The 21,998-nt window shown below is 32.4% G+C and overlaps 2 protein-coding genes across 3 annotated transcripts in view; one reads left to right on the plus strand and one right to left on the minus strand.

Annotated features, from left to right (window-relative positions):
• Positions 1-20,382, plus strand: part of LOC106788899 (proto-oncogene tyrosine-protein kinase ROS) — a 27,005-nt gene extending 6,623 nt beyond the window's left edge. The window contains exons 2-21 of one of the 2 annotated variants that reach the window (XM_014752601.1): positions 3,044-3,103; positions 7,010-7,069; positions 7,236-7,326; positions 9,075-9,307; positions 9,610-9,846; positions 10,528-10,675; positions 10,754-11,250; positions 11,362-11,651; positions 11,731-12,087; positions 12,167-12,470; positions 12,561-12,884; positions 12,976-13,577; positions 13,666-14,313; positions 14,434-15,857; positions 15,953-16,381; positions 16,500-16,720; positions 16,805-17,278; positions 17,496-17,859; positions 18,793-18,846; positions 19,257-20,382. In XM_014752601.1, the coding sequence (XP_014608087.1) occupies positions 3,044-3,103; positions 7,010-7,069; positions 7,236-7,326; positions 9,075-9,307; positions 9,610-9,846; positions 10,528-10,675; positions 10,754-11,250; positions 11,362-11,651; positions 11,731-12,087; positions 12,167-12,470; positions 12,561-12,884; positions 12,976-13,577; positions 13,666-14,313; positions 14,434-15,857; positions 15,953-16,381; positions 16,500-16,720; positions 16,805-17,278; positions 17,496-17,859; positions 18,793-18,846; positions 19,257-20,119 (7,680 nt within the window). In that variant the 3' untranslated portion in view covers positions 20,120-20,382. The remainder of the gene's footprint in view (positions 1-3,043; positions 3,104-7,009; positions 7,070-7,235; positions 7,327-9,074; positions 9,308-9,609; positions 9,847-10,527; positions 10,676-10,753; positions 11,251-11,361; positions 11,652-11,730; positions 12,088-12,166; positions 12,471-12,560; positions 12,885-12,975; positions 13,578-13,665; positions 14,314-14,433; positions 15,858-15,952; positions 16,382-16,499; positions 16,721-16,804; positions 17,279-17,495; positions 17,860-18,792; positions 18,847-19,256) is intronic. The other variant, XM_014752600.1, reaches the window with a different exon arrangement.
• Positions 7,472-9,067, minus strand: LOC106788900 (cAMP-dependent protein kinase catalytic subunit beta-like). The gene has a single exon (XM_014752602.1). The coding sequence runs from the start codon at positions 8,564-8,566 to the stop codon at positions 7,472-7,474; it is 1,095 nt and encodes a 364-aa protein (XP_014608088.1). The 5' UTR covers positions 8,567-9,067.
• Positions 20,383-21,998: the final 1,616 nt, after the last annotated feature.

A 21,998-nucleotide genomic window follows, 5' to 3' on the forward strand; every position in this document is an offset into this window, starting at 1 on the left:
TGATTGAATTATTTAACAAATATTGTAACATTTACCGAAAATATTATTTCCCAAAAAAGATGTATAATACCAAACAATATCAATCACGAATAATTGAAATCTAATGAACGTAGATATCATTTATTCAAACATTATAGTTGTTATTTATAAAACGATAACTTCTTTTGCCGCAATGAATCTTCCGATAATTAATAAAACTTCAACGCAGTTTCTCTCTCTTTCTTTCTTTCTTTATTATCTTTTTCTCTTTTTTTATGGATCATGTTGAGATAGTCGGGCTTCAAATGTTGACTGGCTGACTGACTGGCCTTGTAGAGTTGTTCCACTTAACGAGATATTTTCATTATCTCGATGGATGATTTAAAAAAAAAAAACACATAAAAAAAAAAGATAATTTAAATCGAAACGAAGGAACTTAACGAAATATAGGAAAACTTTTCGAACGTTATTGTAATTATTTCTCACGTGAAATCCTGCCGGCAAACCTACAGAGACTTCAGAAAGGGGTTGGGTAGCTGCTACAATGTGTTCCAGTCCGATGATCACCGTCCGGTATATATTCTATACCATATCGTGTCTGGTCTTCTCATCCGAGAGTTTGAAAAACAACAAAAAAAAACCTGACACCGTACGATGCAAATCCGAGTAACCGTAATTCACAAATTTCATCCCTAGCCCCTCCCCCAAAACTTTTTTTTCAAAAATCGTAATCATATATTAGATCATTAAGTATGAAATGTCTTATTTTGAACTGAAAGTATTAGAAATGAATGATTTAATAATATACGGGGGGGTATGAATAAGTATACTGCATTTAAACAACAATTACCATTATCTGATATTAGGGTGTACTAAAAAATTCGTGCATTTTATTCTGTTGTTTCAAATAGTGCAATTTTGTTGTTGTTGTTTGTTTTTTAAGATCAATAAAATTATATACTTTTAATATATGCACACAAGTAAAGTAATTATTTAAAAAAACACAAGAAAACTTTTTTGTTTCACCTTAATAATAAAGATTATTTCAACGATGAAGATTATATTTTCTATATGATGAAAAAAGAATCTCATTTCGAAAAAAAAAATAGTAAAAACAATACAAATAACATAGATTGTTTTGCAGATCTTAAGAAAAATGTTGTTCAACGATAATGCGTAGACGAGTCTACTAAAAGTCGAGACATATGCGTGGGTCGTTTGACCGGTGTATATTTCAATGCACATTTCAATGCACATTTCCATAATCTGTAGGTTAATCTTTCGCAATATTAACGTAATATTTCGCGTAACAACGAGCTTCTTAATAAAGTATGCATTAAACACGAATATACGTATATATAAACGCAACACGCGAGTTAAATTAACAATCATTAACAATTATTATTATTATTATTATTCTTATAAAAACGTTCCAATAATCCACTTAATAGTTTCTTCGAATTTTCTCGCAAACGTAGATAAGTAGAAGAGGAATAAAAGGAAGATGACTTTTATAAGGCGGACGTTACGAAAGAAATTCTAGAGGATAATTATTTAGCAAAAGTGTTTTACAAGGTTTCTCTATCTCTCTCTCTCTCTCTCTCTCTCTTTCTATCTTGTTATTTTTGGTTTCCTTCTATCCGATGCACCTGTTGTTCTTCGTTAGACACTTCCGTCGAACAGGTGCACGTCCGCCGTTTAACCTACGTAACCGTTGACACACACACACACACAGTTTCTCGGACTCCCTCCCCCTCTTTTTTCAAGGGGTCCTTCCTCCACCTTTTTAATTTAGGGGAATTCATTTGTGTTTTAAATAGCTAATTCCACAACTACCAATCCCTATCACTACCACCACCACCATAATCATCATCATCATCATCATCATCATCATCATCATCCCTATTTCCCTTCCTCCCTGCTAACACTTGTATAATATTCTCTAGTTTATTGTTAACTTTGTGTTTGCCCACTCGTGGTCACACCGTTTCAAACAATTCTTTTCTCGGTTGGATAAACCCCGCCTGATTTACTCCCACCACGAATGAGAAAACGTGTGTATCGTCAGTTACTACTCCTACTTCTCGATACTTCTCAACACAATCCTCTTATTCTGTCCACTCCCAAGAGAGTGGAGTGTGTATACTCCTCATTGTGAAGAGGGAGAAAACTATCGTACGTAATGGCGGAGAAGGACAGAAATATTACGTGGTCTTATTTTATGCAGCTGTCCCATTTATGATACGGGATCAAGAAAAAGAAAGAAAGAGAGAGAGAGAGAGAGAGGAGGGGGGAAGTATCCTTGTACGATACAAGAATTAAGAATTAGGGATAATATGTTTTTTTAATATAATTGTTGTTCTTGATACTTTAATTGCTTCGTGTTAGTCCCTTAAGTTTTATAATTTGTGAAATTCTACTTATTTTTTAAAATGCAGTCGGTATATCACTTTGATCGTTTCTTTTTCTTATTGTTTTAACCCTTTAGCTTTTTTTTTCTTTTCATTCGTTTTCTTTTTTTAACTCATAAACTTACTTTCCCTTTGAAACGTTTGCGATGATTTCTCGTAAATGACTCTATTATAAAAAAATTTTCATTGATTTTATTATTATATTATGCGAGAAAGGGAGACAAAATAATAATTATATTTGTTGTAACGAAAATTTTCGTCTCATTTAACTGTATAAATTTGTTTTGCATAATATAAAGAAATAATAATAATAATAATATACGTTTGGGTAACTTGGTGAAAAGTATCGAAGGGTGTGAAACCGAGCGTAGATCATCGCGTAACCTAAAAACTAACAAAACGTTAGATAAATAAACGTGAAACGCGTGAGAAATATCGATCTTAATGTGTTCTCATATAAGTGCATGTGCATGTGCATGTGCATGTATCGTAACGGTGATCAATTAAAGCTATCGTAACTTATCGATTTGCGAATTAACTTACCGACAAACAATGGTAAACGTAAATTAATCTCTGTGAGAATAGAAGCCATTTCTGGTTATATCGTGCAGTTCAAAATATCGTATAACAAATGTCATTTTCTTTTTTTTCAGTTTCACACGGAGGACAGTAGCCCGGAAGTGGGATGCGGCGTGAGATGTAAAACCGAACAGGTTTGTACAAATTGTTTGTCAAATTTACAATCAAATAATTAAGACCCCACCCTCCCCCAAAAAAAAAAGAAAATAAAAGAAAAGATAATGTTTCCTATTTATCATAAATGATCAAAGTATTATTTCAAAATAAAAATGTATTCGATTTATTAAATACATTTCTTAAACAATTATTTCAAAATGTTTATGTGTGTGTGTGTGAGTCAAAGAATTAGATTGATAAAATGTACTAAAATCATTTGTTAAAACAAAATCAGAATAGAACACACCTTGACACCTTTTATTTCGTTTGACTCCAGACAAATGTCTACAATTTCGGGTAAGAAAAATCGAATAAAAAAATACCTAATATGAACGAACAACAGATTGAAGGCAAACATGAAGGGATTGATTGGTCCCTCGTTGAAATAGAAGTACTTCCGCTGCGTCGTACAACGTTGGTAATCACTGGAACCCCTTTCGGTAACCGTTATAGGGCTACTAAACGGGCAAATAAAAAGAAAGATGCGCTGACTTTATTTTTTTTCCCTTCTTCCTCTCGTTCGTTCATTTCTGATACGCTTACACAACGAGCATAAGTATATATGGGTAGAAATACGCGTGTGTGTGTGTGTATATGCTACACGCGTGAGAGAGAAAAAACAACACAGCACCATAACTAAATCGGATTGCGTTCCAATGTAACCTCCTATGGCGGATGCCGCCAAATTATCCTGCGGTTCTCTGACTGCCCTTCCGATTCTTTTTATTTTTTCTTTTTGTCTTCCCTTTTACTTTCTTCATATCCGTTTGGTCAGTCTCTTTCTCTCTCTCTCTCTATATATATAACGAAATATAATATAACGAAAGGATATGATAATATTAAATAATAAAGAATATATTATTATTTATTATTATAATATTGTATTAATAATAATAAAATTTATTAAATTAATATTATTTATTATTTAATATAATCATATCCTTTCGTTATATTTTTTATTCTGTCTATCCTACAAGTGTATATCAGAAATCCATCCAGCCACTATCCAAACCAATGAAATCAAAATAAATTCATTTTATCTCTCTCTCTCTTTACTTATTTCTATATATTTATTTTATATAAAAAGATTTCTCATAGTCACTCGAAACGTTTCATAATTTATTACCCACGTTTTATTCGATCTCGATCGATCATTGCGACCTAATTCTCAACTCGATTCAATTTTACACGGTTCCTTTACTTTTTCGAATTATGCTGAGGGCAATTGAAAGTTATACGGGCTAATCTGATCCATCCCGTTTCAACACTCCCATGAGAGAATTATATTTTTTTTTTTTTTTTTTTAATAAAGAAAATATCAATTATAAAAATAAACTATTCTACGATCTCTACAAATTTCATATTACATTTTTCAATAAAGAAATTTCTATATAATAATATACGCAACATGTATGAACATTGTATATACACGATGAGCATGTTGTATCTCTATCAAATAAATTTCTTATTCGTAATTATGAATGAAATCTTTGTGAATGAAATTCCACGCATTTAAATATACGTTAGATCGTAATGCGTACAAGTATGAGGGGTGGGCTGGGTGACAGAAAGGAAAGGAAAGGAAAGGAAAGTACAACAGGAAACCGGAAATAAAATCAACAACGCGTATCTCCATAGAGTTAAAATAATTGAAAATCCTCTTTCTCGGAGTAGAAAAATGAAAATTGGTGGTGTGGGGTGGAGTGGGATGTGGGTGTTGTGTATAGTACACAACTTAAAAATGACTTACGTTAAAAAAAGAAACTAGAATCGAGCGGATAGTCAAGCTCCCGTCCACGGGTTGTATGATTTACGATCTGTCGGGAGTCGAGAGAAGAGGCTTCACGACAGGGGAATAATATGTGTCGAGGATTTAATGAGGAAGTGAGAAATTAGTAGCTGTTGCGTCGAGCCAGCCGGTACGCGATAGTCCTCTTACCACGATCACTATACACACACACATATACAAAACAATTTTCATAAAATATATGTACCATTATGATCAAAAGAAAAAAAAGAAAAAAAAAAAAACATCTTGACTTTTTATTTTATTTTTTTTTTTATTATCTTTTTCTTTTTCACATATATGAAAGTAACATAAGTCACTTTTTCAAAAAAAAAAATTGAGTTAGTGGCAACACTAATTACAATTGAACGGTATCTTTTCATTTTTAAAAAAAAAAACAACAAAAAAAAAGTGACTTATGCTACTTTCAAAATAAACGGCTCGATTATATCATATTTATTATATTTTTCGTTCGGGACAAGAAAAGATTAGTCTAACAACAAGAAAAAAAAAAAATCAACGATTTTCTTTTTTTTTTGTTTTTTTCATTCTACGATAATGATAATATGGATGGAATCTTCGCATAAATATTTTTATATTACGTATTATATATCCTTTGAATACACTATATTTTTGTATGCGTTTATCTTTATGAACAAACGATCTTGAAATAATCTCTTTAAAAATCAACGCATGATACAACTACATCATTATATCTCATTTCAAGTAGTTCTATACAGTATTCCCCGTACTTTGACTTCGGGTCAGTGGTTTTATTAGTTCATATAGTATATTTGCAATATATCTATATACTAATTATATTGTACATATGTACTTTTGTATGAATCACATCAAGTTTGTTTCAAACGGCTGTCGATAGAGTACTTTCTTTCTCTTTCTTTCTTTCTTTCTTTTTTTCTTTCTCCTTTTTACAAGTAAAAGTACAAAGTGATTATTAATAATAACTATTATCTGACACTTGTGTATGGAAAGTTGCTTTTATTCTTCGTAGACGTTCTGACCTATACGAGATACCCTTTTCTGATTGACTATAAACATTTGCCGTGTAAGAGATGCATATATATTATATTAACATATGATTCAAAAATGAAATGCATTATCTTCTAAAAAAAAAAAGAAAGAAACATACAAAAAGAGAAAGTGAAAGAACCAAAAAAAAAATGCTCACTTATGTTAAAGGGGTTACATGGGTTTGGGACTTTCAAACAAAATTTTTTTTTTTTTTTATCTTTTTAAATTCTACAACTCATCTAGAATATTGTATTGAATTTTGAAGTCGATAGGAGTAGTAGATTTAAAGATAGAGCCTTGGGAAGTTCTACTCTTTAATGGCTCAAATCTTTAAACGCGTTTTTCTCAAAACGCTTTTTCTAAAGTCGGTTGTCAAGAGATTTCTCGAAAACTATTAAACCGATTTTGATGAAATTTGCTACACGTCTTCGTGATACTATTGACAAGGACTTGGACGAAGGATTTTCGTTTTTTTTTCATAAAATCGAATTTTAAGAAACCAAAATGTGGTGCAAATTGTAGCGATATTTGAATGTTCTTGCTAAAAACGTTGCCAAAAATCCAAATTTCAATTTTTTTCTTTTTCCTTCGTCCAATTTCTAGTTTTAAGTATTCACTAAAAGACTCTATTTTTTCAACAGAAAATCTCCCACCGTTTATAAGTTCTGCTGTCAACGCGAAAACACTTTTTTTCGGTGGGGTCACCGAAAATGACGTCGCAATGGCTGAGTTTAAAATATTTTTCAATCAAAATTTCAGAAAATGTTCTTTAAATATGTATCTTCAATACTATAAAAAGTTTGAATAAGAATTCCATTTTTTATATAGAAAAAAAAATTGTTGAAAATATACTATTCTTTCCCGGTGTAAATCCATGTAACCCCTTAAGATAGAATAAATAAAATTAAGGTCGAATAATTTCAATTTCCGACGATTCTCACGGTCTCGGTGTACGATTATTGAAATGAAAATGGTACGCGTGCGTAATATTAAATAAACCTTTTCCCACGATTAATATATTTTGTCGTTTTGTTTTTTTTTTGTTATTTATTTTCTTCTGTTACAGTGCACCAGAGGATGCGAGGCATGGCAACAGGCGCTCGAAACAAGTTGTCAAACCGTTTGCGTTAGTATGTTAGCTCAATTTTATCGAGATATAACGGGTAAAACAATGAAATTTAATTGAATCAGATTTGTTATTTTAATATAAAACTAATGAAATCTTAATATATCCTTTTTTTTTTGTTCTTTTATTGAATACAATTGTATATGTATAATCTTGGTTATTGCAGAATGGAACTCAAGAATTGTTACCACCGAAGCAATTGTATTGCGTTTTGGGTTGTCACGATGCAATGAATCGATACGCTCAACAATATAAAGGTAAATTCACGAATGATTATAATATTCATATTTCTATTATTTCCCTTTGTTTCTTTTAAATCTTCGATGCAAGTCTTCGATGCAAATATTCGATGCAAATCTTCGATGCAACGTTTATAAAAACAGACGATACTTAAATCTAAAGTCAAAAATTCGCAAATTCTTTAGCATAATGATCGACAACGTCTATCCTTAATGGTTCCTCGTCGTAAATACTGAAATTACTGGTATCACCGGGGGAATCGCATTTCGGTATAAACGACGGTTGTATTTTTTGATAATAAATCTGATTCCAATCGGTAGTACGAAACCATCTGTGCATTTTAATATCGACAGTACCATTTTTTAAATTTCCATATCTTTTAGTTAGATCAACCTGAAGCATATTCTTAACGATATCTCTGAGATCATCCCCAAAATGATGAGCATGCTTATATTTGCCAGTAACTATCTTTTCATAAATCTTCATCGGATCGTTAGCATAAAATGGCGGATATCCTGCATTCATTTCGTATATCAGTACACCGAAACTCCACCAATCAACGGCTTTACCATAACCTTTCGATAATACAACTTCTGGTGCAAGGTAATCAGGTGTACCACATAACGTCCAGGTTCTACCCTCGATCATCTTGCAAAAACTGAAATCTGTTACACGAATATAACCCGTATATTCGATCAATATATTTTCCGGTTTCAAATCACGATAAATCAAGCTACAATGATGAAGATATTCCAAAGCTAATGCAACTTGTGCAGCATAAAATCTTGACAATGATTCGTCGAATCTTCCCATACGTCTTAAATGAGTAAACATTTCGCCGCCGCTAATGTAAGGTAACACCATATAAAGATACGAATTATCTTTGAAGAAAAATTCCATAAAAACTATGAAAGGATATTTAATGCATTGCAATATTTTTTTTTCGTTGTAAGCGTGTTCGATTTGTTTTAACTTCACGACACGTGCCTTTTGTAATATCTTCATGGCATAGAAAACAGAAGTAGCTTTATGTTTAACCAATAGGACGCGTCCAAAAGCACCGGTACCGACAGTACGAATTTGCTCGAAATCATCGAGCTTACCATTCTGTTCCTGTTTTTCTTTCCACTTTTTTAAAAATACAACTTTCAATTCGTCCAATATAATATTGTATTCTTTCAATTTTTCCAAACGTTCTTGCTCTTCCATATCATTCCTCGAGGAAAACTTATATCTCCACCAAGTAACATTGAACATTGAACATTAATATAGGTAATTAGGAATTCGCGTATATGAATTTTGCGAAAGGAAAAAAATTATATCTTCCTTTATTTGACGCGTATAGTTGCTACGAAAGATTATTTATTAACGATCTGAAGATAAAACCATAAATAATATTTTTAACAAATGAAAGTTAATAATATCGATGGTGCATTGTCTAATGGCGACGACAAAAATAAACTGCAGTAACGAATAATAATGTGTGTTGCACAATAGTACTTAAATACAAGAGTACTCTTCTTCTTCTTCTTTTTCTTCTTCGTACTTGCTGCCTACACGAACGCAAACGGCTAATAATGGACGACCATTGGAGAAGTTGATTATTTCGTTTTATAACAACGCGCTTGATTAATTTTATCCGCTTGAAAGATTTGACTTGTTTTTCGAGAGAAAAAAATGAGAAAAAAATGAAAAAAAAATCTAGGAACGAAAGTGTGATCATCACGGATACGTACACGAGTGATGTTCTCTTGTTAATAATTAGCGAAGATAGGAGTACCTGCAGCACCCGCACTGGTGGCGGACTCTTTGACGGCGACCTCGTTGAGATTAGAATGGAAGGACGTTAATATAGATCGACGTATCAGTGGAATATCTTATCTGGTACAATGGAGGTACGAGGAATTGGTTGAGACTTGGCAATATTGTAGAAATCAAACATGGGGCGAGGACGATCAAATATTGGTGGAAAATTTACAACCTTATACAAAATACAGAGTAAGTTTTATATTTAATTATTCGAATTCGATAGAAAAGAAAATATAAGAAAATAAAACTGATTAAAAAGTTATTCTTCTTTAGCGTATCAAAACGAATATAACCTACATAACCTCAAAAATAATTTCAATTTTCCCGCGCATCGTAAATATCGACAACTTCGTGGTGTTGATTTTTCGGTCGCATTTAACTTCACTTTCCAAGACGCGCGCGCCAAAAGAAGTATAACTTTAATAAAAGAAGATAATAATCGATGAGAGAATCATTTAATAATAATCATTTGATTATACTTTGTCGAACAGTTTCGCGTTGCTATGATCTTAAAATGGACGCACAATCCAGAGCCAATAGTTTCTGCACCGAGTGTGGTGATATTAACATTAGCTGCTGGTTTGCCATCGTCACCACCGGTAATTGTAAGGGCAGCAGCAGTAGACAGCTGCCGTGTCTCTGTGTCTTGGGAACCAGGCCCTTTTCCAAATGGGCCACTTTTGTCTTATGTACTGCGTCTGCAAGGGGCTGATCACTCCCAGCTTAAGGTACACGCCACGCCAGAACTCGAAATCTAACCCCCCAACCGTTTTCAACCCATAATATCTTTCTCCTTAACTTTTATTCTTTTATTCTTTTTTTTTTTCTTTCTCTTATATCTTCTCTCGCAAATGTGCGTACGTAAAAGTATTGTCATTTTTAAAATTCAAAAAACCAATACATTTTTCATTTTTCACCACATACGGGTAGGTGTGCTATTTTATTTGCTGTGGAAAATCATCAGGAATCTTATTGCATGTCTATTCATAGAAATCGATTGTATTCATTTATTTGTTCGAGTTAAATTATTCAAAAAGGGGGAAAAAGATACGTCGCTCTCGCTCGAAGTATAGTTCATTTAATCGATCGACACAAATGGTTAAAATATTATGATAGAAATGTAACAATATATAAACTATTGCATTCTAATAACATTCACAAATATTGGCTTATCGAAATAACGAACACATCATATTACACTAATAATATATTTTTTCAATAATACACATTTTTCTGATCTATCGAATGAAAATTTCCTTACTACACATGTTTCTGGCATGGCGTTTTTTCCCCCCAAATCGCATCCGGGTAATTTTCTAACATAATTGGGCTGATAACGGGAATTTTTGCACGGTATATATATATATGAAATAATTGAATCATTTATATATCTTATCATATATCAACAGGACATACCAGCTTCAGAGAACACGGATCATTATATGTTTCAAAATCTCAAACCAAATAAAACTTATTCTGTAAGTGTTACGATGCGAAACAGTGTAGGGGAAGGGCCACCTGCAACGATTCATATATCAACCAACCCAGAACCTACAGGTACATATATTAATATACCTCTTGATTTGATCAAATTAAAAATAAAAGGGTTTTACAAAATTGTCGTTAAAAATTCAGTGAAGGACACGGAACAACCAATTCTCATACTCGGTGGTGAACACGTTGTGATGAAACAAGGTGCCGATATGTTAGACGAACCCAGCGTGGTTTATCGAACATCAAGTATCATTCGTGGAGTAGCCATTCATGTTGCCTCTGCTCAATTATTTGTCTCGGATTCTACTGGATGCGTGTACAGAACGTCTATCTTAGAACCATCAAAACGAATAATGATACTTAGCCCGAGCGAAGCTAATTTCAAGCCATTAAGTTTATCCGTAGATTGGTTAAATTTACAATTATATGTATTAGGAGAAGTGAAACATTCTACAACAGTTTGGCAAATAGCAAGATGTAATTTGGATGGTAAAGGTTTGACCGTTGCTATGGCTGGTTTCTTGACACGACCATCTCACATCGAAGTGGATCCTTATAATGGTTATCTTTTTTGGGTAACCAGAGGAGGATTGTATAGATTGGATTTAGCTGATATTAGTAACGGAGTTAAACACGAGGTAAAACGAACAATTAACACGCTTTTATTCAAATATTATTATAATTAAATATAAATATAATTGTGATGGTGAGAAAACTATAATGTTTATGCAATCGAATACACCGTACAGGTTCAGCCGTATCTAATTCTAGAGGATGCACACTTAGGAGCATTTACCGTAGATCATACGAATTTCCGACTACTAGTACCCCATCAAACGGAAAATACGGTAATGTCGGTATCGCTCGACGGACGGGAAGTATTAAACTTGCGTGCTAACACGCAGCAACCTAAATTCAAGAACGTACTCTCCTTGGCGATGGCTAATGGTCTATTTTATTGGACAAATGGGGAAGAGGTTTTAACCGAGGGCTATCATTCCGGAAAGAACAGATACTTTCATAATGCATATCCGGACAGGTGGAAAAAATTAAATATACTTTTTAAAAAGTAACTTGATTATTCAATAATTCCTATGCTAATGTGTTATTCTTCTTAGATCGGATGGTTCGTTTGTAAGCGTGAACGTTTTAATGGACGCCAGTCAACCCGTTCCAGTTCCAGTAAACCCGCCTACGGGTGTACAAGCGGTTTTAGGTGCTGAAAGGGCCAAAGTGTCTTGGCAAGTACCACATTTGTTGGGTGGCCAGGGTAAGGGTGCATGGCAAAATTGGTCGTACGAGTTGGAAATCAAAGACGAGTCTACCGGCGAGACAATTCGTCAAAATGAGATAGCCGGTTCATCGCACACAGTACACAATTTACGAGAAAAATCCAAATATTCTATTAAAGCAGCTGCTTACACAACTGCAGGCAGGGGTCCATGGTCAACCGAGTTCCGTGGGCGTACGTTGAGGTAAGATACTCAATCTGTAGATGTGCTTAAAATAAGAACGTTCAATTTTCGTAGATAAACATTATTTTGAAACAATTAGGAATGGGTCGCGTGCATCTATCCTATGGTCAGCGAACGAAGGTTTATTGAAAAGTGATGTGACTGGAGAAAACATAGATACTTTGATATACAAAACGAGTTTAAAAGAATCCGAAAATACTTATCACATATTAGATGTCAGTTGGTACAAAGATATGTTATATATCGTAGGGAATAATTCTGCTTTATATCAATATAACTTTACAACCCATGTAAAAACGAAATTAAACATTCATTCAGTTGGTAGCGTGGCTGTAGATTGGATATCAAAAAAATTATATTGGGCTAATCCCAAGCAACAAATTGTAAGGAACTTTTATTCAATTTATAAATAGAAAATAATATATAATTCCACGTAACACCAAATCATTAAATGATTATACATCATATTACAGATAACAAGAGCTAACTTGAATGGCACCCAACAAGAACCCATGTCAATTTTAGCGATCGTTAAAGAACTTATGATCGATTCTTTAGAAGCATACTTGTATTGGTCGACCGGTCACGCTGTAGAAGTAGCACGCTTAAACGGACAGGACAGAAGATATTATCACTCTGATGAGATATTCAATGGGAAGCAAGTGATGGGTTTAACTTTGGATACCGAGCATCGTTATTTATATTGGATAGTAAGAAGCTACGAAAGTGGATCTATAGTTTATCGCGCACCTACTTCTGAAAGAATACCAATGGATCAAAAGATCATACCGGAAAAAGTTAGTTTAATTAATAAATTAAACAATTAAAAAATCCAACAGAACAATACGATTGTTCGTTCATTGCTCACAAATGATTTTTATTTCATAGGTTTCAGCTTTGCAACACCCGAATATTCAAGGACCTCTGTGTTATTTTTCGGAACATTTATTGTGGCTGCAAGATGACAGAAACGCAGTGATCGGTGATTTATTCGGACAAAACACAGCTATTATTAACGGTATCACGTTGTCAGGTTTAAGAATGGTTGCTGTCATGGACCCAGCTCTTCACGGTTATCCAAATAATCTTACATCAGAAAGCGTTGTCGTTTTGCCAAATGCGGTTGATCTGGATAGTATCAGAGTCGAAGGTACTTCAGGAAAATTCAACGTATCTTGGGACCCAGTAGACAATATCAATTATGGAACGGTTTTTTACGAAGTTAAATTTGTTGATTACATCAATACCAATTCGAATCCCGAAATAACTAGCGAAACTTCCATGCCTTATAATAATTCGGAACGTATAGAACCGTATTCTTTATTGGAGGTAACTGTTAAAGCTTTTACGTATTGGGAAAGTGCACATCATTCTAGAAAAAAATTAAGATCACCGCAAAGCCTTCCATCCGAACCAACGAATCCTAGATTGTTTGTAGAAAACCATAAAGAACCGCTTAACGAAAAAATGGAAACTGCTGTCAAATTTAGGTAAAAATGATACACCACTATATGTATTTCATTTGATCTAAATATTTTGTTGTTTTTGAAATAAATATTCATTCATCATCTGTTATAGATGGAATAGGCCAAAATTTGAAAATGGAGTGATACTGGGTTACACCGTTCAATGTTGGTTCAACGAAATAGCAAATCATACTGATATACACGTTTGCGACGAATCTAACGTACCATCTGATAAATTGGAATACAAAGTTAATTATCTATCGCCTAACGTGACTTATTACTTTCAAGTACGTGCCAGAACGATTATTGGACCTGGCCCTTACACCGATGTAATTGGGGTATCAACTGCTAATGAAAATCCTGTACCACAATTGTTAGTCGCAACAACAGACTCCGTAAACATAATTGATTTGGATCACAGTACGAACAATCATACTATTACACGACAAGCAGCCGTTGAAATAGATTTCTTAGCTGCAGAAGATAATATATTTTGGATCAATAAAATGCAAGAATTAATATCGTACGATAGAAAGGGAAATCATGCAACTAAAATTTTGACACTTAACAATACTGCGTACAGTTTTTGCATAGATTGGATAGCGAAATATTTGTATTGGAGCGAAACGAATGAAAAGGAAAACGAAAGTCGTATCTTAAAATTGGATTTATCAATGTTGCAAAAAAATATTCTAACGTTCCATCCAATAGTGACTAGGAACGAACGTATCGTGAAATTAAATGTATTACCATCCGCGGGGTAAGAAGATTACATTTAATCTTCCTTCGATTAATATTACACGATATTAATATCATATAATATTTTATACATAAGAGATATATGCATAAATGTAATTTAAATTTGTTGTTTTTTTTTTAGATCTTTATATTGGATAGAATCAACGAAGAACGATCGTGGAGTAATAATGCAATCAGATCTCCATGGGGAAAATATTCAACCGTTTTTTAATCAAATGGGAGATTGCTCTTGTCCATATCAACCGTTAGTCTTGCCGATAATGACGATAGATAATACCGAAACAGAAAATCCGGTTCTCTATTGGATATCATCCGAAGGATATTTGTTTTATGCCGATATAGATGGATGCATCTGCGAAATGGTAATAGATCCAGGCTTGAATAGGGGAAGCTTACCATTTGCTTCCTTAACGGTTGACAAGATTAATATTTATTGGACGGATGATATCAATATGAAGCTTTATCTTGTTAACAAAAAATATCTATTGGAAGACAAAATAATTGATTTTAACATTCCCCATGTACGAAGTATCAAAGCTCTGGGTAAATCTTTGCAACCTTATCCAAGCCCAGAATGTTTGATGCCACGTCGAATGTTGTATAACGTTGAGGAAGTGAAAAAAACAGCTGATAGCATCACCGTTAAATTACCACAACCTCTTCCTCACAATGGTTGTAAAGCTTACAATTTACCAAGAACTTTATATATTATGGATGTTTATGAATGCGTTGAAAATAATTCGAAAGAATGTCGTGAAAGTTACGATAACATGGAAGGAAATAAACGATATGAAACTTATGAAAGAGAATATATAATAGAATATTTAAAACCATTTACGCGATATTTGATAAAATTAAGCTTAGCCAATACCTATATTGAATGGAATAAAACTAATTTGGAGTTTAGTTCGGGTATTATATTGACAACGGGTGCTGGTGCACCAAGTGCACCAGAAAACGTTTCTGCCAAAGTTCTTACGCCTACTTTGGCTGCCGTATATTGGATGCCACCAAAGATATTTAATTCACCTGCAGTGAGTTATGAGATTCATTGGAGATCGGATGGTCTGATAAATGGGGTTCGACAGAAGGGCGAACAATTGGTAAAGGATACAGAACGTATTAAAAATAATAAACTCATGGCAATGTTACAACCATTGCTACCAGGACAAGTGTATTTCATATCCGTCCGTGCTTACCCAGCACATTTTAATGAGGTTTTTAGCGAGAGCGAGAAACAAATGATAAGTATGTATCCTGAACCAAATAATCTAACGTTGATATCGGCAAGTATAAACGATTTAATCTTATCCTGGGTACCAACGATAAATCTAACGATTGGTTATATCTTGGAATACAAAGACGTTGCTCAGGAAGAATGGCGAATCGCAAATGAATCCGAAAGTGATCACGAAAAAGTCATTTATAAGTTGCAAAATCTGCAACCTCGTACTCTTTACAAATTTCGTTTGTTACTTCGATATCCAAATTATGATCAAGATTTTATATGGTCACCGGATGGAAAATCTACTTTTCAAACGCAAGGTAATAAATACTTTTAATTAATAAGTATCATGTTTAAAAAATTCGTATTATAAATAAGTCTGGGCTCTTCATTAATCGTTTTAACAACTTTTTAGGAGGCGTACCGAGTGCACCCGGAACACCAAATTTAATTATAGAACGCAAGTCGGTATATCAATTAAACTGGGACGCTGCACAAGCTCACGGTTCTCAAATTACATCGTACAGTTTGGAATTTGAAAGAATTAATGGCAGCCAACGAAATAAAACAGCAACGAACGAGAATAATACTTGGACTTTATGTTACAATGGAACAGATAATTACTGGACTATCAAGGAAGACATGAAACAAAGATACAGATTTCGTGTGAGAGCAAAAAATAGTTATGGATATGGTGCTTGGAGTTCAGATAGTGACGACATCGATTTGACCAATTCGGCAATAGGTGGATTGATAGAAACTGAGCAACCATTGGGATTAATTTTAGGTTTTACCATTCCGGTCATTGTATTCGGTCTAGCTTGTTTTTGCTATTTTCTATGCCGTAAGTTGATTTACAATTTATTATTGATACTAAACTTTCGATGAAGATTTATAAAAGAAGAAAAAAAAAAAACAAAACAAAAGAAAATGCTAAAATGCAATAATATTTCCTTGAATAGCGCACAGGCAACGTAAAGATGATAACAAAGCGGTTTTATCTCCCATTGTATCAGACGTCGAATTAGCAACGTTACGAGAAATACCTCGTAGTAATTTCGTTCAACCAAATGCACTTTATGCGTCTACTATGCAAAACGATCCGGATGATTCCATGCTGCCAAAAATAAAACGAGAACAAATAACGTTGGCTAAATTTTTAGGCAGTGGTGCATTCGGAGAGGTCAATAAGCCTAACAACACTAATATATATACACCTAATTTTCTAAATTTGTATAATCGAAATATCTATTTTTTATACTCATAGGTATTTCAAGGAAATGCCAAAGAATTGGATGGTCCTGGAACAGTAACACCCGTTGCCGTAAAAACACTTCGAAAAGGTGCCTCGGCACAAGAAAAGAGTGAATTTTTACAAGAAGCACGACTCATGAGTCATTTCCGACACAAACATGTATTGAGGCTCTTGGGTGTTTGTTTAGATATAGATCCGCCATTGTTAGTCTTAGAATTGATGGAAGCCAGTGATCTGTTGAGTTATTTAAGAGAAAGTAGAGCATTACAACCTACAGATCCCTATGCTTTACGTTTACAAGATCTCTTAGCAATGTGCGAGGACGTAGCTAGAGGTTGCCGATACCTCGAAGAACTTCACTTTGTACATAGAGATCTAGCTTGTAGAAATTGTTTGGTATCAACAAGAGATCGTGAAAATCGAGTTGTCAAAATTGGCGATTTTGGTCTAGCCAGAGACATTTACAAGAATGATTATTATCGAAAAGTAAGTAACGTAATTCTGATATATATATATATATATATTCGTGTATATATTTATTCGTGTATATATATTCGTATTATATATATTTATATTATATATTTTATTAATGCTTGGAAATATTTTATTTATATTATATTATATATATTTATATATATATACACGAATAAATCTCAAGATAAATATCGAGATGAAAAATGACGAATATTAAAATTATCTATAGAAAGGTGAAGGATTACTTCCCGTTCGTTGGATGGCTCCAGAATCCTTGATCGATGGAGTCTTTACATCTCAAAGCGACGTTTGGTCATTTGGAGTATTAATGTGGGAAATTACTTCGTTAGGGCAACAACCTTATCAAGCTAGAACAAATATAGAAGTGTTACATCTTGTAAGAGACGGTGGAAGATTACCACAACCATTAAATTGTCCATTGGCGTTACATCATTTGATGTTATGTTGTTGGGGTGCTGCTGATAGCAGACCAAGTTTCAAAACTTGTGTCGAACATATAATCAATCTTCGAAAAAATACACAAGATGCCGTATTAAGTCCGGTACACGCTGGTCATTACTTGGTACGAAAAGGTGAGTGAAATAATTATAAATGATACGTGCTTACAAATTGTGCTTAAACATCACGCGTCAACAATTGATCATATGTTATCATATTTTAATATATAAAGGGTCCCTTAAACTTAGATACAACCGAACTGCTAAAATTTCACATTCCACATCTGAAAATAAGATACAAATTTTCTGTAAAAATTCTTTACAGAGTTATAAATGAATATTGTATAACACATGAAATTAATTACTCGTGGTTTTTTGGTCATCTAAGTTTGGGTCACCCTGTATATATATATATTAGGTTGTTCCATAAGTTCTTTCCTTTTTTTTGATATTTGTTGTTTAAGGTTTGATTGACCGACTCGAAGTCATAGAGTGACGCGGAAAGAACTTATGGGGAACAATTTAATATATATATATACATAATATATATTTCATTGACTGTTTATATACTCGAAATTTCGCGGCTCGCCAAATAAATAACGTTTTTATCGATTTTTCATTACTATCGTTATTATTATTGCACGATCGTTATCAAATTAATTATTTTGCACGTTCGATGCTATAAAAATGTACTTTTACGTATAATACAGATCTTATCTATCGTTTCTCTAATTCATGTGTAATATACGCTTGGAAGCTTATTTTCTTTATATGCTCAAATTCTAACTTTCAATTCTAATAATTATTTGTCGTATGAGATACGCGATAGCATGACTTTTTTCTTTTTTTATTATCGAATTATTAACACGATTAATGCAATATCAAATTGATGACAAATAAGAGGATCGCAAGAAAATTCGAGATCTCTTTTTTTTCGTTCCTTCAACAACACCCCCCAAATTCTAACCCTCTTAACCCCTCAATGTGAAAGAAAATTATACATGAATTGTATTTAACGCGAAAATGCTTGGAAAATATACTGATCATCGCATGACTTGATGCTTGCAGGCGTATCTAACATGGCTTATTTCGCTGACGAGAATCAAAATTGCAATAATCCAGGTGGGTTTCAATACGTACAATTAAAACATGTCTATTTCATTATTTAATAAAAAGAAAAAAAGAAAAGAAAAAGAGAATTATGTTATATCGATTTAACACAAATTTTCTGCAATACATTATTTCATTTTGTCAATTAAAAAAAATGTATCGAAAAGATACAAAAACATTGTTTTGTATTCTGTCAAATCTATCATTTTGCTCTTGCACATAAATCGCGTTAACAGCTTATTTTGTATCATACAAATGTGTCTAATAATGAAGTTGCGTTAATTAAACTCGATATATATAATTTCTTGAATAATTTACAATTTAGCTGCCGTCACGATTCGAATCATGCTCTCATATTATAATTTTTTTATCTGACAAAAAATCGGTTAGAAAATTAATTGTTAAATTATACTTTTACTTAGGTAACTCCTGGAAGTCAAGCAGTTCGGAAGGAAGTAGAGATATGCAACCTTTCCTTCAAAACCCATCGAATATCACGCTTGAAACGCAATCAGACGGTGTGCCAAAATATTTAGAATTATTAGCGGATAATGACGAGGTTGTTTTAAGAGAAAATCGAGTTACCGAATACGAGGTTCCACGATCTATTCATATTTCTAATCCAAACTTAATAAATATAGATAAAATTTCTCAAAAAAGATTGGAAGTTAACAATTTAGTTGATTCCCGTGAACTCAAGGAATTCTTAAAAAATGGGATTAAGGATCGAAGATCATCGATAACGTCATCGGAACCTTGCAGGGAAACTATTTTTGAAACAAACATGACTGATAGATGTAAAACATTAGACACGTTCAAATTAAGAAACTCTAAAATCCGATCAAGTTTTACTGGAGATTCATCGATTAACGAACAATTAAAATTCAAACGATGTAACACGTTAAAACGAAGAAATTCGGAAATGAATTTGGAAAGAAATGATAAATCGTTAATTAATAATACGAAGACAAATCAATCACCGGCTTCTTCTACTAATCGTACGAATTTGATTACGAAAGATTCACAAAACGTTTCTTCGAGGAACAATGCCACGAGACAGGATGAAAGTGTAGATGTCAGTGATAATAATAGCATTAAAAACAATAATTTAACGAAATTACAAAGGACACCGTCCACCTTGCAAGGTGGTAAAGCTAATATTCCTTTAGTGATAAATAGTGCATTATTAAATTTATTAAGGCAAACGCCAATAATCGAGGATAGTAATAACAGTGTTAATTATACGAACATTAATACGGACACTGTTAAAGTTAACGGATCGTAAAACGGTTCTTTCTATATTGTATTTTGTAAATACGAATATATATATATATATATATATCAACTTTTATATTGAACACTTTATTAATGTGTACCTGCATCAAATTCGTACGAAATCGCTAACACCTTTGTACGTTTGAAACTTATATTCTTCGATTAAAATCGATTTATTGAAAAGGTGCAATTTCCCTTCGATTTTATTGCACATTATTTTCATCTTATATATTATTCGCGTTGTTAGTTTTAACAAATGAATAACGGATTAAATATATTTTTAATCCAAAAATTTCCAATCATAGTAATAAAATATATATATATATATAAATATACACGCGTCGCAATCAAATTTGTACAATAAATAAAATACGTATACATGTATTTACTATCATTTTATCAATTGTTGATAATTCATGTTATAAATAGGATATATGTATATTAAAATGAACATTTTTATTGCACTTTTATCGCGTTAATAGTTTCTTTATATCTGTTTAAAATGAAACATAGAGAAATAAAATGATTAAATATAAATCGCATAAATTATAAATATTGTATGTATGTGATTGACAGCGTAAAAAGAGTTGAAAAAAACAAAACTCTAGCCAGTACACTGCCATTTTTTCACCTTCCATGAGTGCCGCAAATACAAAATGTAAAATAAAAAGACTATGGTTTTATTTTATATAGAGACATGTATACATATCTTTTGTAAATACTAATCAAATTTAGATTAGGTAAAATAGAAATGGATACTCATTATATAAATTGTAGAATTTCATTCATATCCGTTCTTCATTTGCGAATGTTAAAAATACCATTAGGATTTTCTTTACAAAATCACATTTATCTAATTATAATTACTTATCTATAATATCCCATGAAATAAGATTTTAACTATTAGAATAATTCAATAAGATCGAATATCTAAAGTTTTCTGAGTCGAATGAATACTCAGGTTTTTTAACTTGAATATGATTCATTTCAAACATGCAACGGACACCATCATATATTATTATATAATAATTTGATATGTCGAAAATTATTATAATCATTATTATATTATTAATGTTAACCAATTATTCGATTATATATATAAACTTTTGCATATCTTACTTAATATATAAATTTGAAAAAATTACAAAATATAATAAAATTGTAAACGTGTTAATTGATCGACTAAACTCATTCGATTCAGAAATATTCATTTCCATTTTTCATACTCCAAGGCATTAATTAGTTTTAATTAATTGTTTCGTGTTTGTATATTCTACCATGAACTTGCAAAATAAATTTTGATAAAATTAATGAGATGCATCTTTTTTTTGAAAAAAAGGAAGTAAAACGAAAATAAAATTTCAACAATTTTGTACTACTCCCTGGTATCTGTAAATATATAAAAGTTATTAAAAAAAAACATTATAAGGTAATTAGTTTCTGTATATTAAATGGATAAAAAGGAACCAAGAAAAAAAAAGAGTAAAGGAATTTCGATATTAATTAGGGATTTAGAAGAAACTAATTACAATTATAATGTTTATGGTAAGCGGTCTTTGGCTGGATTTTACTTGCAATGGAATGTATATCATATAAAATATGATAAACATTATACTGAAAGTAAAACACCATTACCCAGGTCTAACCACAAGGAGGTAACCGCTTCTGAAGACCCACGAGGGATGTGCATCCTGAAGATGTCCACATCCGAATATAATTTAAAGCAAATAAGATAATTTAAACGAGATTAAAAAACAATGTGAGTTAACGAAAAATTTGATGTTTATATATGAGACCAGTAACGAAATCAAGTTTAAAAAATTCATCTCTCTAAAAACATAAAATATAAATATATTACAATTATTTTCTTTATTCTACAATATAAATAA

Source organism: Polistes canadensis, unplaced genomic scaffold (genome assembly GCF_001313835.1).
Source record: "Polistes canadensis isolate GaletaPanama2010 unplaced genomic scaffold, ASM131383v1 scaffold_156, whole genome shotgun sequence".
Lineage (NCBI taxonomy): Eukaryota > Metazoa > Arthropoda > Insecta > Hymenoptera > Vespidae > Polistes > Polistes canadensis.